The 13,581-nt window shown below is 38.1% G+C and overlaps 2 protein-coding genes and 1 pseudogene across 5 annotated transcripts in view; 2 read left to right on the top strand and 1 right to left on the bottom strand.

Annotated features, from left to right (window-relative positions):
* Positions 1–13,581, top strand: part of LOC137250188 (uncharacterized) — a 194,398-nt gene that overhangs the window by 28,446 nt on the left and 152,371 nt on the right. The gene's annotated exons all lie outside the window — the stretch shown is intronic.
* Positions 1–13,581, bottom strand: part of LOC137250185 (putative transporter SVOPL) — a 181,182-nt pseudogene that overhangs the window by 158,162 nt on the left and 9,439 nt on the right.
* LOC137248134 (putative nuclease HARBI1) lies at positions 7,159–12,831 on the top strand. Its single transcript, XM_067779006.1, has 7 exons — positions 7,159–7,173; positions 10,962–11,055; positions 11,137–11,456; positions 11,511–11,614; positions 11,693–11,840; positions 11,905–12,486; positions 12,551–12,831. The coding sequence occupies exons 3-6, from the start codon at positions 11,306–11,308 to the stop codon at positions 12,282–12,284; spliced, it is 783 nt and encodes a 260-aa protein (XP_067635107.1). The 5' UTR covers positions 7,159–7,173; positions 10,962–11,055; positions 11,137–11,305; the 3' UTR covers positions 12,285–12,486; positions 12,551–12,831.

The following is a 13,581-nucleotide window of genomic DNA, read 5'->3' as shown; positions in this document are numbered from 1 at the left end:
CTCATCTCAGCTTAAGGACACGAGGGTGTCAGGGTTAAAATCTAGTCAACCTTAACTGTAGTTTAAACTCGCATTGAAAAACTGGGTTTAATCAACTGTCTGTATGCGTGACATGGTTGCCAATTTGGTCCATTTGGACCAAAAATGGTCCCTTCCAACCACATTTGGACCGCTGGTCCCTTTTCTTATGCCCTTATTACGGTATACAACTCAACTTAGTTCGGTTGTAATTAAAACAACTCAACTTTCAGACAACTCAACTCCTGTTTGGTATTACGATTTACAACTTATTTCAGTTGAAGTTGAATTGAGTTGCCAACCTAAGAAAGTGATAATTTGACAGATAAATGAACAGCTGATCAATTTGTGGCTGAAATTTAAGCATTTGCAAGTGATTCTTTTTTAATAACAAAATGGATATTAGCATAGAATTTTTTATAACGACGAAAATGTTAGTGACAAATGCGTCAAATGCGTAATGTTGTGAATAAGAAAACATTTACGCGATCACTCCAATCCCTTGGAATTACCAAGCACCAAGTAAGAAAACGTTTAAGTGACAATTTATAAGATTCTAATGTAGTTATTTTGCAGATTTGTAAGCTATTTTCGGTTAAGTATGGAAGCATATTGCTCCTTACTAAACGAAATGAAGGCCATTTCCGCAAACGCGTTCGAGGGACGGCTGTACCTCATATTTTAAAATTATGCGCTACACTCCGATTCCTTGCTGACGGCTGCTATCAAAAATGCTGTGGAAATGATTTTAGTGTTGGACTGGCACAACCTACAACATCTATAGTTGGCAAAGAGGCATTAGATATTATTGAGGAACATATTAGCGCGAAGTGGATTAAAACCCAAAAAGGAAAAAAATGTATATTACTCTAAGGATTCCCAGGAGTAGTGATTAGTATCAACGGGACTCACGTTCGGATAATTTCACCTATTTTGGTTGCATCCGGACTGCGGCCAGCCTCGTCCAACTTCGGAATGTCGCTCCATTAATGTAATCTTTCGTTTAAACGTTGTTTTTTCTATAAATGTGTACAAAATTGTAGATTTTTGTTTGATTAAAAAAGGTTTAACTGCCGGCTTTAAATTTTTTGTTTTTTTTTTGGTAACGTTTTATGAGACCGTGCACCATCTAACTCTTATCAAAGGTGGTATCAAAAGACGCGTTTCGATCTCCGTTTTTAGGATTAGAAAGCGAAAAATTTTAAAATTTAAAATTTAAATTTTTGTTTCCGGATTCTAAAAATGGAGGCGTGTCTTTTGATACCAACTTTGAAAATTTTTGTTAAAAATTAGGTGTTGAACCATCTTGTAAAACGTTACCTTTTTTCAAAACAACTGCAAAATTGTATGAGACAACTGCTAGTAATCAGTTGTAAGATTTTGACGTTTTTGAAAACTACACCAACACAAGGTTGTAAACGGTAATGCCACAAAAAGTTGTTAGACTAGACAACTGAACCGACAATTTTTTTGACAGGTTGAGTTGTAATCTGTAATACCAAATTACGAAATTTCAACTCAACCAGAGTTGAGTTGCAAACGGTAATAGGGGCATTAAATTTTGGTCGTTTTTAGGCAGTAGCCTGCTTTTATTCCTTTTTCACTCAGGTAAAAATAAACAATATTGCTCAAAAAATGTTTAACACATTCGTTAACCCATATATATGCCCCTATTACCGTTTACAACTCAACTCTGGTTGGGATGAAATTTCGCAATTTGTTATTACAGATTGCAACTCAATCTGTCAAAAAAAACGTCGGTCGAGTTGTCTAGTCTAACAACTTTTTGTGGCATTACCGGTTACATTCCTGTGTTAGTGTAGTCGTCAAAGACTTGAAAATCTTACAACTGATTACTAGCAGTTGTCTCATACAATTTTGCAGTTGTTTTGAAAAAATTTTAAGTTTTAGAAGACGGTTCACTACCTAATTTTTAACAAACATTTTAAAGGTTGGTATCAAAAGACGCGTTTCGACCTCCGATTTAAGAATCCGAAAACAAAAATTTTAAATTTAATTTTTGTCATATCATTACGGTTCAAATTTTCATATGGTTGTATTTTGCCAGATTTTTTGTACACACTAATGCAGAAAGGCGTTGGGCCCACCCAGGGTTATTTTTACAAATCGCGGCCAAATGCCGCCAACACAGAAAGATCTTTTGTGAAAAAGAACTGTGGATCGGGCCTCATATTTCGGACCCTCTCGGGCTATTTTGTGGGTTTTTTGTAAATATTTTGCGATTTTTTAATTTCCGCTTTTGAATCCTAAAAACGGAGATCGAAACGAGTCTCTTGATACCACCTTTGATAAGAGTTAGATGGTGCACGGGCTCATAAAACGTTATTTTAGGTTAGGTGGTAGCTGCCCTGATAAGGATAGCTCACTTGGACAACACGAAGGTCCGTCGTGATACCATATACACCAAAAATAACGGTGACTTAGATCTAGCTACTTAGAGAATCGTTGGGTAGCGCAACGATAGAGCTCCGAATGATACCGATCTCAACTTTGGATAAATCCTCGGGAGATCCAAGTGAGCCGCGACCGAAGTACGAAGTAAAGTGATTTGGTGATTCCACCTCAGCTGCAGCAGGATGGAGTTTCCAGTATATTGAGACGTACCGCATGGATACCCGTGGGACAGTGCCGTGTAGGTGAGCCTTAGTGAACCCAATTATTTCAGCATACCTCCTGCCATCCACTTTCGGCCAGAAAGATCTTGCTACCCTGCAAGACGTGGTGTCCGCCCAACGTTTGCTGAGCTGACTCGAGGCCCAGCTATGGAGGAGCAATCCACAGGTGGCCAGGGGAATCCCGAAATCCCAACAGCCATCTTTATCCGGTTCAGTTGTACCGCACATACATCGTTACAAAAAACAAAAAATTTAAAGCCGGTAGTTAAACCTTTTTTAATCAAACAATAATCAACAATTTTGTGCACATTTATAAAAAAAAACGTTTAAACGAAGAATAACATTGAATAACTATTTGACTTTATGGAGCGACAATCCAAGGTTGGACGAGGCTGGCCGCAGCCCGGATGGAGCCAAAATAGGTGAAATTATGCGAACATGAGTCCCATTGATACTAATCACTACTCCTGGGAATCCTGTTTTAGAGTAAAATACAATTTTTGCTGTTTGGGTTTTAATCCACTGCGCACAAATATGCTGCTCAATAATATCTAAAACTATTCCAACACCAAAATCATTTCCACAGCATTTTTGATAGCTGCCATCAGCAACGAATCTGATTGTGGCGCATAATTTAAAAATAGGGGTACACCCTTCCCTCGCAAGCATGTGCGGAAATGGTCCTTAATTTTGTTTAATAATGAGCAAAATGCTTCATTTCAAATCTGCAAAATAACTTCATTTGAAGTTCATCATTTGTCACTTAAACATTTTCTTACTTGGTGCTAGGTTCCAAGGGATTGAAATGATCACGCGAATGTTTTCCGTATTCGCGACATGTCAATCACCAACATTTTCGCCATTATAAAATAGATTTCATATCATATAATATCTTGTAATAACAAAATCACTTTTGAAATGCTTAAATTTTCGCCACAAAATGATCAGCTGTTCATTTATCTGTCAAAATTTCACTTTCTTAGGTTAGCAGCACCAATTCAACTTCAACTGAAATAAGTTGTAATTCGTAATACCAAAAAGGAGTTGAGTTGTTTTAATTACAACCCAACTAAGTTGAGTTGTATACCGTAATAGGGGCAATAATTTTGAATTTGCTTTAACGGAATTTTACCACAAAAATTTGCTCAGTCAATAAAATGTACCAGAACAATAACATTGCACATTGCCGTTTATAATAATAATAATAAAAATTAGATATTGCGATCGGTTATCAAACACTTAGCGAAAGATTTTCGTAACTAGTAGAGCTAAAAGTATGTATTTCAAATGCTAGAAGTTAGCTGATGAAGAAGTGAGATTCAGAAGCATGCCCTAGTAACCATCACCGTGTGTAAACTTTGCAATTTTCTCTAATATCAATAACAAGTGTGCCATTACGATGGCCGTGAAGTTAAATGAGTTAAAAACTAAGTAAAAGGATGAAAGTAATTTGTTTTATATTAAGTGTACTTGCCACTCACTTATTTCAAAATACCGAGAGATATTGAGTTTGTGAAGGAATAACTATGTATATCAACGTACCGAACAAAAAGTAAGGCTGACGACAGAGTGGAAGCCAAAAGCGTTGTTATAATATAAAGTAGAAAGCTATGAAAATGAATTCTTATAGAAAATTGTACAAGTTGTCACAGTGCCAGAAACGTTTCAAGCTTGTAAAATGTATGAAAATAAAATTTGATTCCCGCCTAGCATAGCTTATAGCGAGCACTCTGCCGTGAACCCAACACTTTAAAAATGTTTACAAAGAAATTATGCATTAATTCTCGTTTGACACGTCGATATTTAGGACTATTGTGCTGTTAAGCCACGCAAGGTACTTGAAAACTAAATATCTTGACAAAACACATATTTTAACTAGAAGGCATAAATACTCCTTGAAGGCGATAACTTTATAAATGTACAAAGAATTGCAATTAAAGAGAATTGTTTTTGTATTCAGCCTTTGAAGCAAATGCCAAAGAAATCTGAATTCGGAACAAATTTTTTGTGAAAAATTATTCCGGTAGGTGCTAGCAGAACCCCATTAACCCCTGTGACCTGAGATCAAAATTCACATTTTTTGGATCTAGGCTCTGATATGAAGTTTAAACGTTAAGGTAAAAAATAATCATCTATAAAAGTAGCACTAACAAAATTGCTTAGTTTTATTATTTTTTATTATTTTTGAACCGTTCCTTTACTAAAACCTAAATGCGATATACATTTTATTTCATTGCAGTCAACAACATAATGTTGGAACTAAGAGCTTTGTGACCAAATTAGGTCCACAACGGTTAGTAAGTGAAAGACATAGACTTATCCTAGAAATGTGAAAATATAAAACTTTGAAGGACACTTTATTTTTATACTCAGCTGAGCAGAGCTCACGTGAGGTATCTTAATGAAATTTGGTATGTAAGTTCCTGGGCACTCACTTCAGATCGCTATTTAAAATGAACGAAATCGGACTATAACCAAGACCAGTTTTTTGGTATCGAATAAAGCGATGAAACTTGGTAAGTGGGTTGACCTTATGACGCAGAGAATTTTTAAAATTTTGGGCAATGGGCGTGGTGCCGCTCACTTGTAAAAGAAGGTAATTTAAAAGTTTTGCAAGCTGTAATTTTCCAGCTGGGTATGTAATGTTCGATTTCACCCGAACTTAGCCTTCCTTACATGTTGTTTATTCAGTTTGAATTAAAGCAAATTCTTCACTATGTTTAGTAAATTTTTATATAGGAAACCATGGAAGCATCCTAAAATTTTATATATTACAACGAATACGACATTATTGTGAATTGCCGAATTGTTTGTATAAAATAAAACAAAAATTTGGTCCTTTTTTTTGGATATTTGGTTCTTTTCCCGATGAATTTTGGTCCAAAATGAAAGAATGGTGTGGCAACTGGTATGCGTGAGCACCCCTGCAAAAATCGTTGGATCATGTGGTCCACTGGAGTACTTACCATTATACTCCACTGTAATGCAGCAATGGACCAACTCATGTTTCTACACGAACACATTGTAAGCCGATCATTGCTCGTTTTTAACGATTGTAATCACTACACGATGTTTATTGGACTGTGGGTACTCCATGGATTACTCTGATGTAATGCGGAGCTGGAGTATATGATCCAGTCCTAGGACATCGCAATGTTAATTGGACCATATTTTTTGTATGAATTGTGGTTAATTTTGGAGTACTCGCTTGGTCCATAGCGAGTACTCCATACATGCATGCATGGAGTACTCGCGATTTTTGCAGGGATGTTCGTGTAGAAACATGAGTTGGTCCATTGCTGCATTACAGTGGAGTATAATGGTAAGTACTCCAGTGGACCACATGATCCAACGATTTTTGCAGGGTTCGCACAAATCACATACCCAGATTGCGCATTCACGAGTTCAAAATTGCTTCGTTCTGCGCATCTACGTCACACTTGACTGCTTGAGCGAATGAAAGAGAGAGAGAAAAACAAGAGCTAAAGGAAAATTACGTAAAAAATTGCCCATAAAAAACAGCTGATCTAATGTTTACATGCGCAATGCGCTATCTTCTATGCGTTTATCATTGGGTGTGCTGATTGTCATTGTGAATGATGACTAAAGGCTCCATTACTGATACTTAGCATAGGCTTGACTTGGCTTGCGAACTGTCACTTACAGTTCTGTTAAATTAACATTGCATGTTTCTGATTACTCAAAACTTAACTTGACTTAGAAGTCTGTTGAATTTTGATTTTCTATGTAAGTTCTAAGTGACGTTTACATTTTGAGATGCCATTTGTTTGTTTCCATTTCATTTTGACATTTTGTCATACAAATTGACATTTATTTAAAAATAAATTTCAACGCTGATTATGATGCCAGATTTTATGCGCCAAGTGGAGTATAATCGTGGCTAAGTTGCCAAGTTTACGCCAAGTCAAGTCAAGTCTATGCTAAGTATCAGTAATGGGGGCTTAAGTGTGATATCTTCTGCAAAAACGTCAAAATTCCAAAGTGATTGGATCACTTGATTTGTATTTGACTATCGCTGTCTCATTCTGTCTCTCTTTCTATGAACCGCTGAAGATAGGCGCCGCCATATTCAACAGCCTGTCAAAACGCTGAAAAGTCGCCATATTGAACAGCCTGTCAGGCAGTTGACAGATAAGATAACACAATTGGTCATAATTCACAATGCTGATTATTAGCTCCGTCACATAAGCAGGGCCCGAATTACGTTTTCCGTGATCGAAACGGCAATCGTACGAATAAAGATTACGTGACTGATCGTACGTATGGCAATATTGGTATTATGAGGTACGTTCAGTAACGTATCGTAATTTATGACAGACAGTAATAGATTGAATGGTGATTTGTAATAGATATTTTGACATTTAAATGTCAATTTCTATTTGTAAATAATACAAATTATTTATTTACAAAAAAATTACATGTGCAATAAATACATAAAAAATATTTTAAAGGAATCAACAAGGAAAAAACAAGTGCTGATTCCAACAAATTAACGCAGGTAATTATAGTGATGAGTGCACAGTGATTTAACAATAAATATAAATACGAGGTGGTAGAGAGATCCTCCTAGTTGCCGGATTAGGTAGTAGTACAGTTTACGGTACCCACCCTAAAGTTGGGCTAAGATTTTCGGGTGAGCTATCAAAAGACGCGTATTAATCTCGAGAACAATAATCCGAAGGCGGAAAAGAAAAATTTTATCTCTGTCCGGAGATATTTGCAGTTGAAGTTGGCGATTTTCGTGTGGTTGTTGTTGTGTTTTTACCCACAAAAAAATTGTGCATCACCGTGGCGGTAGCCACGGTTATACCACACACCCGGACTTGGGAAGGCGTAGCCCAGGGTTATTTTTTATAAGCGCGGCCAAAGGCCGCCAACGCAGAAAGGTGTTCTGCGGAAAAATACTATGGATTCCACCCCCCGTTTCGAAAGTACCACCGGGTCTTTTTTCGGTTTTTCGTTAATAGCTTTTGAACGGGTAAAAAAAGTTAACTTCCGCTTTCGGATTCTTGATCTAGACGTGAATACGCGTCTTTTGATACCTCACTCGAAAATTTTGGCGCAAATTTCGGTGGGTACCGTAAACTGCACTATTACCCCGGATTATTGTTGTCGAGGTCAATACGCGTCTTTTGACACCTGTCTCAATATTTTTGGTAGCGTATTAGCAGTCGACCCCTCAACTAGACCTTTACCGTAGTTTATTCAAACAATTGTTCCTGCGGGAAGATTACCATCTACGCCGCTTACGCTGGAATACATTCCCCTTATGCATAGAATAGAGATTTATGTGCTCTTTGTTATATGTAAATATTAAATGTAACAATTTAAAACAGGGCTGGACTGCTAATACTCGTCCAACAATATCGGAAGAGGCGTCAAACGACATGGTCACATAAAAAAAAAGGTAATAGTCTAGTTGAGGGGTCGACTGCTAATACGCTACCAAAAGTATCGAGAGAGGGGTCAAACGACGCGTATTAATCTCGACAACAATAATCCGATGGCGGAAAAGAAAAATTTTATCTCTGTCCGGAGATATTTGCATTTGAATTTGGCGATTTCCATGTGGTTGTTGTTGTGTTGTACCCCCAAAAAAAATTGTGCATCACCGTGGCGGTAGCCACGGTTATACCACACACCCGGACTTGGCATCGCGTAGCCCAGGGTTATTTTTTATAATGGCGGCCGAAGGCCGCCAACGCAAAAAGGTGTTCTGCGCAAAAATACTATGGATTCCACCCCCCGTTTCGGAAGTACCACCGGGTCTTTTTTCGGTTTTTCGTTAATATCTTTTGAACGCGTTAAAATTTTTATTTCCGCCTTCGGATTATTAATACTGATGTCAAGACGCGTCGTTTGACACCTCTCTCGATATTTTTAGTAGCGTATTAGCAGTCGACCCCTCAACTAGACTATTACCAAAAAAAATTGTGTAGAAAGGGGTTTTGCACGGCTTTAATATTGACCCCAAACAGGTGTTGCACGAGCCGGGGTAGTATTTTATAAGCGCGGCCGAAGCCCGCCCATGCATATAGGTGTGCTGCGCAAATGCTATGGGTAATTTTTCGGGGTTTCGGGAATATCTTTGGATAGACTCAAAATATGGTTTTTTCGCATTCGGATCAATGATAGAGGGTTTAAGGCGCGTTCTCTGCCACCTCACGATATATTTAGAAGTATATTAGCAGTCGTCCCTCTTGTAATTATTCGTTATTGTAATAAAGATGACAACAATTTGGTAATTCTATAAGACAGCATGACACTGCTAATACGCGTCCAAAAATATCGAGAGAGCTGTGAAACGCGTATTGACATCAGTATTAATAAGACAAATTGTATCTCTGTCTGGAGGTATTTGCAGTTGAAGTTGGCGATTTTCATGTGGTTGTTGTAATGTTGCGTACCCACAAAAAAAATTGTGAACATAGGTGTTTTGCGCGGATATAGTTTTGGTGTCGAAACCGGTGTTGGACCCACCCAGGGTAATTTTTTATAAGCGGGGTCGAAGGCCGCCAATGCGGAAAGGTGTTCTGCGCAAAAATACTGTTGATCCCACCCCCGGTTTCGGAGGGACCCGTGGGTCATTTTTCGGTTTTTCGTTAATATCTTTTGAACGACTTAAAATTTGTCTTTTCCGGTTTCGGATTATTAATACTGATATCAAGACGCGTCGGCGTTGAAACCTCTGTCGATATTTTTGAACGCGTATTAGCAGTGTCATGATGTATAAATCTACCAACAATTTTTATAAGGTGTTCGAAGAACCGGTACTCTAGGCTTCCTTTACGTGGTTGCTGTTGTAGCATTGCTTCGCCGTATCCACTAGGTGCGACCACTCACAAATTGTCATCAATAGGCTCTAACGGGAGTCCTAGGAAACTTGCAGTTTCAACAGGGGTGGAGCAGAGTGAGGGGTGTTAGAGGCGTTGGTTCCACATTGCAATGACATAGATGTTTGGTGTCATGTAGGGAAACACTGCAAGCAGACATACATTATTAATGTCGGGGTTGAATCTGGATAGTTACATGTTACAGTATTCAATTGAAGTTGAGCCAGGGAGTGTGCTTCCTCTTCTTTGAGTTCTGGGTATTTTTCCTTAAGAACTGGGCTCGCCGGACAATTCCTGGCATAGAGGTCCGACACCTGTTTGTGTAAGTCTCTGAGGATCTGCTTGTGCTTTTTTGCTTCATACGGTTGTGTTCTCAGGTGCCGTATTTCCTCATAATGCTTCCGGAGATGACTTCATAAGCCCCTGGCGGTGTGGCCTCTTCAATCAGATATCTGTTGAGATTGATATTCAACAGAAACAGTTTGTTCAGCATTTCATTTCTGTGCCTAATGGGGGAGTACTCTCGCCTCATTGTTTAGGTGGTGTTCTGGGGACATAAGAAGACAGCCCGTAGCGGTTCTGAGGGCAGTAATTTGCCAGGCCTGTATTTTCTTCCAGTGAGTAACCTTTAGGCTGGGCGACCATATCGGGGACGCGTAGCATGCAAACGGCCGGCCAATTGTTTTGTAAGTGGTAATAAGCGTTTTTTGTCTTTACCCAAAGTGATGCCGGTAAGAGATTTTATTATGACGTTATATATATTAGGAAAAATTGCAGTTCCATTCTTCCCAAAGTTTTGGGCGTAAGGCACCCGGTAGCGTAATGCTATCATCGTGGATGTTGAATGTGGGCCACATTTGGCGCGTCTATGTTGTAAATAAGGTTGCCGATGCTTTGGTCGGTGACAATATCAGGTTTGGTAAGTCGAAATAACCGGAGAGATCGATGAGTGGGCCTGTGGTCATTATTGTGCAAGTGTGGATAGGACACCACCCTGTGGTACCCCTTCTTTAATTCTTCTGGGTTTAGATGTTATGTTCCTGACGTGCACCGATGCTTGCCGACCAGACATAATTTGCGGTCAACCTTTTGAGACTTGGAAGAAGGGAGGACCCTTCCAGGTCTTGCAGTAACGTGCCCTAGTTGACCGTCTTTATCTAGTAGAACGCTATTTCGCCTTTTTGTCCGTCTGTAGATCAGAATGCCATAGATCGTGGTGGGACCTGCCTAGAATTATGCAATTTTCTCCGGTGAGTAGTGCGCTGATTTCAGGGCGGTATACACTGGGGTATTAGGTGACAGGAGGGATGCAGATGTTGATACTTTCTAGTTTTTGTTATACCACTACTTCACCCTAACCAATAAGCTCTATCACTCCAAGAAATACCAAGAAAACTAACGTTGTAGTTTTTTAGAGTTGAAAATATGGAGCCGGAACTACTTTTCTTTTTAGAAAGTTCCGACGAAGGCGTGGATGGGCATGACCAGAAGGTTGTAAGACGCCAGCTAAGAGACAAAAGCAATCCTCTTTCTTTGTCTGAAAAAGCGTAAGTTCGTTTATAATTTCACTATAACTTGAACATTTGTGAACTGTTACCGAATCGTTTATATAACTGGCTAATTTTTAGGTTCATTAAAAGGTTTCGTCTTAATAAAGCAGCATTTAATTATGTCCTGAGGAACACAAATTTCAATTGCCATTCCTCAGCAGCTGCACCGCCCATCCTCCAGTTGGCAGTAACGCTTTCGTTTCTTGGAAGTGGCAGTTACCAGCGGGCGGTAGGGGACGATTACCTTATGGGAATGAGTCAAAGCTTGGTTTCAAAATTGAGCACCATAGTAGTGACTGAAATAGAAAGAAATCTATGTCCAGAACATATCCGTTTTACACTGGAGAGTTTGAGTGGCTGTATGGAATGGTTCTACGAGAAGTATAAGATACCACGAGGTGAGAAAATTAAATAAATTTTTTTGGATGCGCCCAAACTTTTCCCTCTTACAGTAATTGGATGTATTGACGGTACCCATATTGGCCTGCAGAAACCCAGCGAAAACGAACATATGTTTTTTAATCGTAAGGGATTTCATAGTTTAAATGTAATGATTGTAAGTTAAATATAAACTTCGAAGAATATAACGATCGAAAGAATTATTTTATCCGTATAAACACGTATCTTGCTGCAGATATGCGATCACCAATACAAAATTAATGCAATAAATGCTAGATATGGAGGGGCTGCACATGATTCCTTTGTATGGAAGCAATCAGAGCAAAGAATAATGCTAGAAGAGAAATTTGAAATAAATTCTAACAATAATTCGTGGTTACTTGGTATGTATTTTTTAGTCAACTAGTATGAACTATGGGCATTTATTCTCTACTTTCATTTAATTAGGTGATTCCGGCTATCCACTTGAACCTTGGTGTATAACCCCATACAGAAATCCTGCGGAGGGTTCAAGTGAGAGTGTATTTAATGCGGTTCACTCAAAAGCCAGATGTATGGTGGAGAGAACAATTGGTATTTACAAAGGGCGGTGGAAAATACTATGCAACGATAAGCGCGGAAGATATACCCCACAAAAGGTGGCAATGTTTTCCAACGTTTGCGCAGCTCTACACAACATATGTATGGAATTTAAAGTCCCTTTTAACCAACCAAGTGTAACTGCCAATGATGTTGCTGTGAATGATATTGATATAGGCGAGCATACACAAATTTTAAGAATTGGTCAAAATATTCGAAACCAAATAAAGCAATCCCGTCTTAATTAAAATACAAATGGCCAATCACAAAAGTTAATATACAGGTGTCTTATCTGAAGTTCTTAGTAAGTTTGGCTTAAGATGAAATATTTTGGCAATTTTTTTCAAAAAAGTGTGTCAATTACACATAATATAGGCAATGTAAGTTAAGAACTTACCTGGAGTGGCTCCGGCACAAGCCTTACACCAATTTGCTCCAGACGTTTTTACAGTTAAGTGTGAGAAATTCAGGAGAAATAACTAAATAAACTATAATAATCTTTTTATGTTTACAGATGCTTGGTTGTCCAAAATAAGCACAGTAGTAAATTAACGCTTGAGGATGAGCAATTTAAAGAAAGTTATTGAAGGTGTACATGATTATTACAACGATGTATTAAGTTATTCATTAGCAGATTTTCCTCAACCTGATGCTCAACGTATTTCCGAAAAATGTGATCCTGCGTTCCTGCTCGAGCGTTTTTTACAGCTTATACTAGGTTGCGCAGTAAATTGTGCTGCCAAGCAGATTATATACGACAAATAACGTGCTTAGTGGAATCACTTCAAGCTAATATAATGCAAGCACTGCAAGATCTTGAGTCAACTTGGCATGGAGAGTGTTCATCTCGTAGTTCGTCAAGTATAGCTAATTTCGATTATAAAATATTACAGGAAGGGGAGATGCTTTGCCTCAAAAGGGTTTCGAATCTGATAAAAAGGTATTTGGTGGAATTGAGTTTTACTTAAAAAATGTTATTTTTTTAAATTTCATGTTTTACAGATTTTATTACTCATAGAAGAAAAATCTAAAATACAAGAGCTTAATAACCGCAGGATGAAGTTCATCGGTTGGAAAATACAACTGCTCAAACTGGTAATGATCGTGTATCACTGGGTCCAGTTCAAGCTGGTTCTGTACGTTATTGTGAACTTCGTCGATAGCTCGATCGAATGAAAGAAGACCTTATACAATCAGATGCAGCACGAGAGGACCTGAAATTTAAGGTTCAGCAGCAAGAAAAGGAAATTCAAATAATAAAACAGCGTAATGACGATCTGATAGTAAATATCGTCCATATTTATAATGCAACCAAATATTTGCTATTTTCATTCACGTATTAATTTTATCTTTTTTCATTAAAAAAAAAAACACTTCTGAGTAAATACAGCTTAAAGATGAAGTTGACGTGCTTAGAGACGATAAATTGAAAGAGTGCGAAATCGAAATGGAAACATATAAGAAAAAATTCGTAGAATTTGTAAACTTTAAACTGGCTTAATCTTCTTATATATTGACATATAACTTTCTAAAAAAATAACGAAA

Source organism: Eurosta solidaginis, chromosome 4 (assembly GCF_040869045.1).
Source record: "Eurosta solidaginis isolate ZX-2024a chromosome 4, ASM4086904v1, whole genome shotgun sequence".
Lineage (NCBI taxonomy): Eukaryota > Metazoa > Arthropoda > Insecta > Diptera > Tephritidae > Eurosta > Eurosta solidaginis.
The sequence above is the reverse complement of the archived record's forward strand: the minus strand, read 5'-3'. Positions and strand labels throughout refer to the sequence as shown.

Excerpts from the sequence above, each read along its gene's own strand:
- LOC137248134 (XM_067779006.1), top strand. The coding sequence starts at position 11,306 with ATGGGAATGAGTCAAAGCTTGGTTTCAAAATTGAGCACCATAGTAGTG. Across the intron at positions 11,615-11,692 it reads ATAGTTTAAATGTAATGATT|ATATGCGATCACCAATACAA; the intron begins GTAAGTTAAATA and ends ATCTTGCTGCAG. Across the intron at positions 11,841-11,904 it reads CAATAATTCGTGGTTACTTG|GTGATTCCGGCTATCCACTT; the intron begins GTATGTATTTTT and ends TCATTTAATTAG.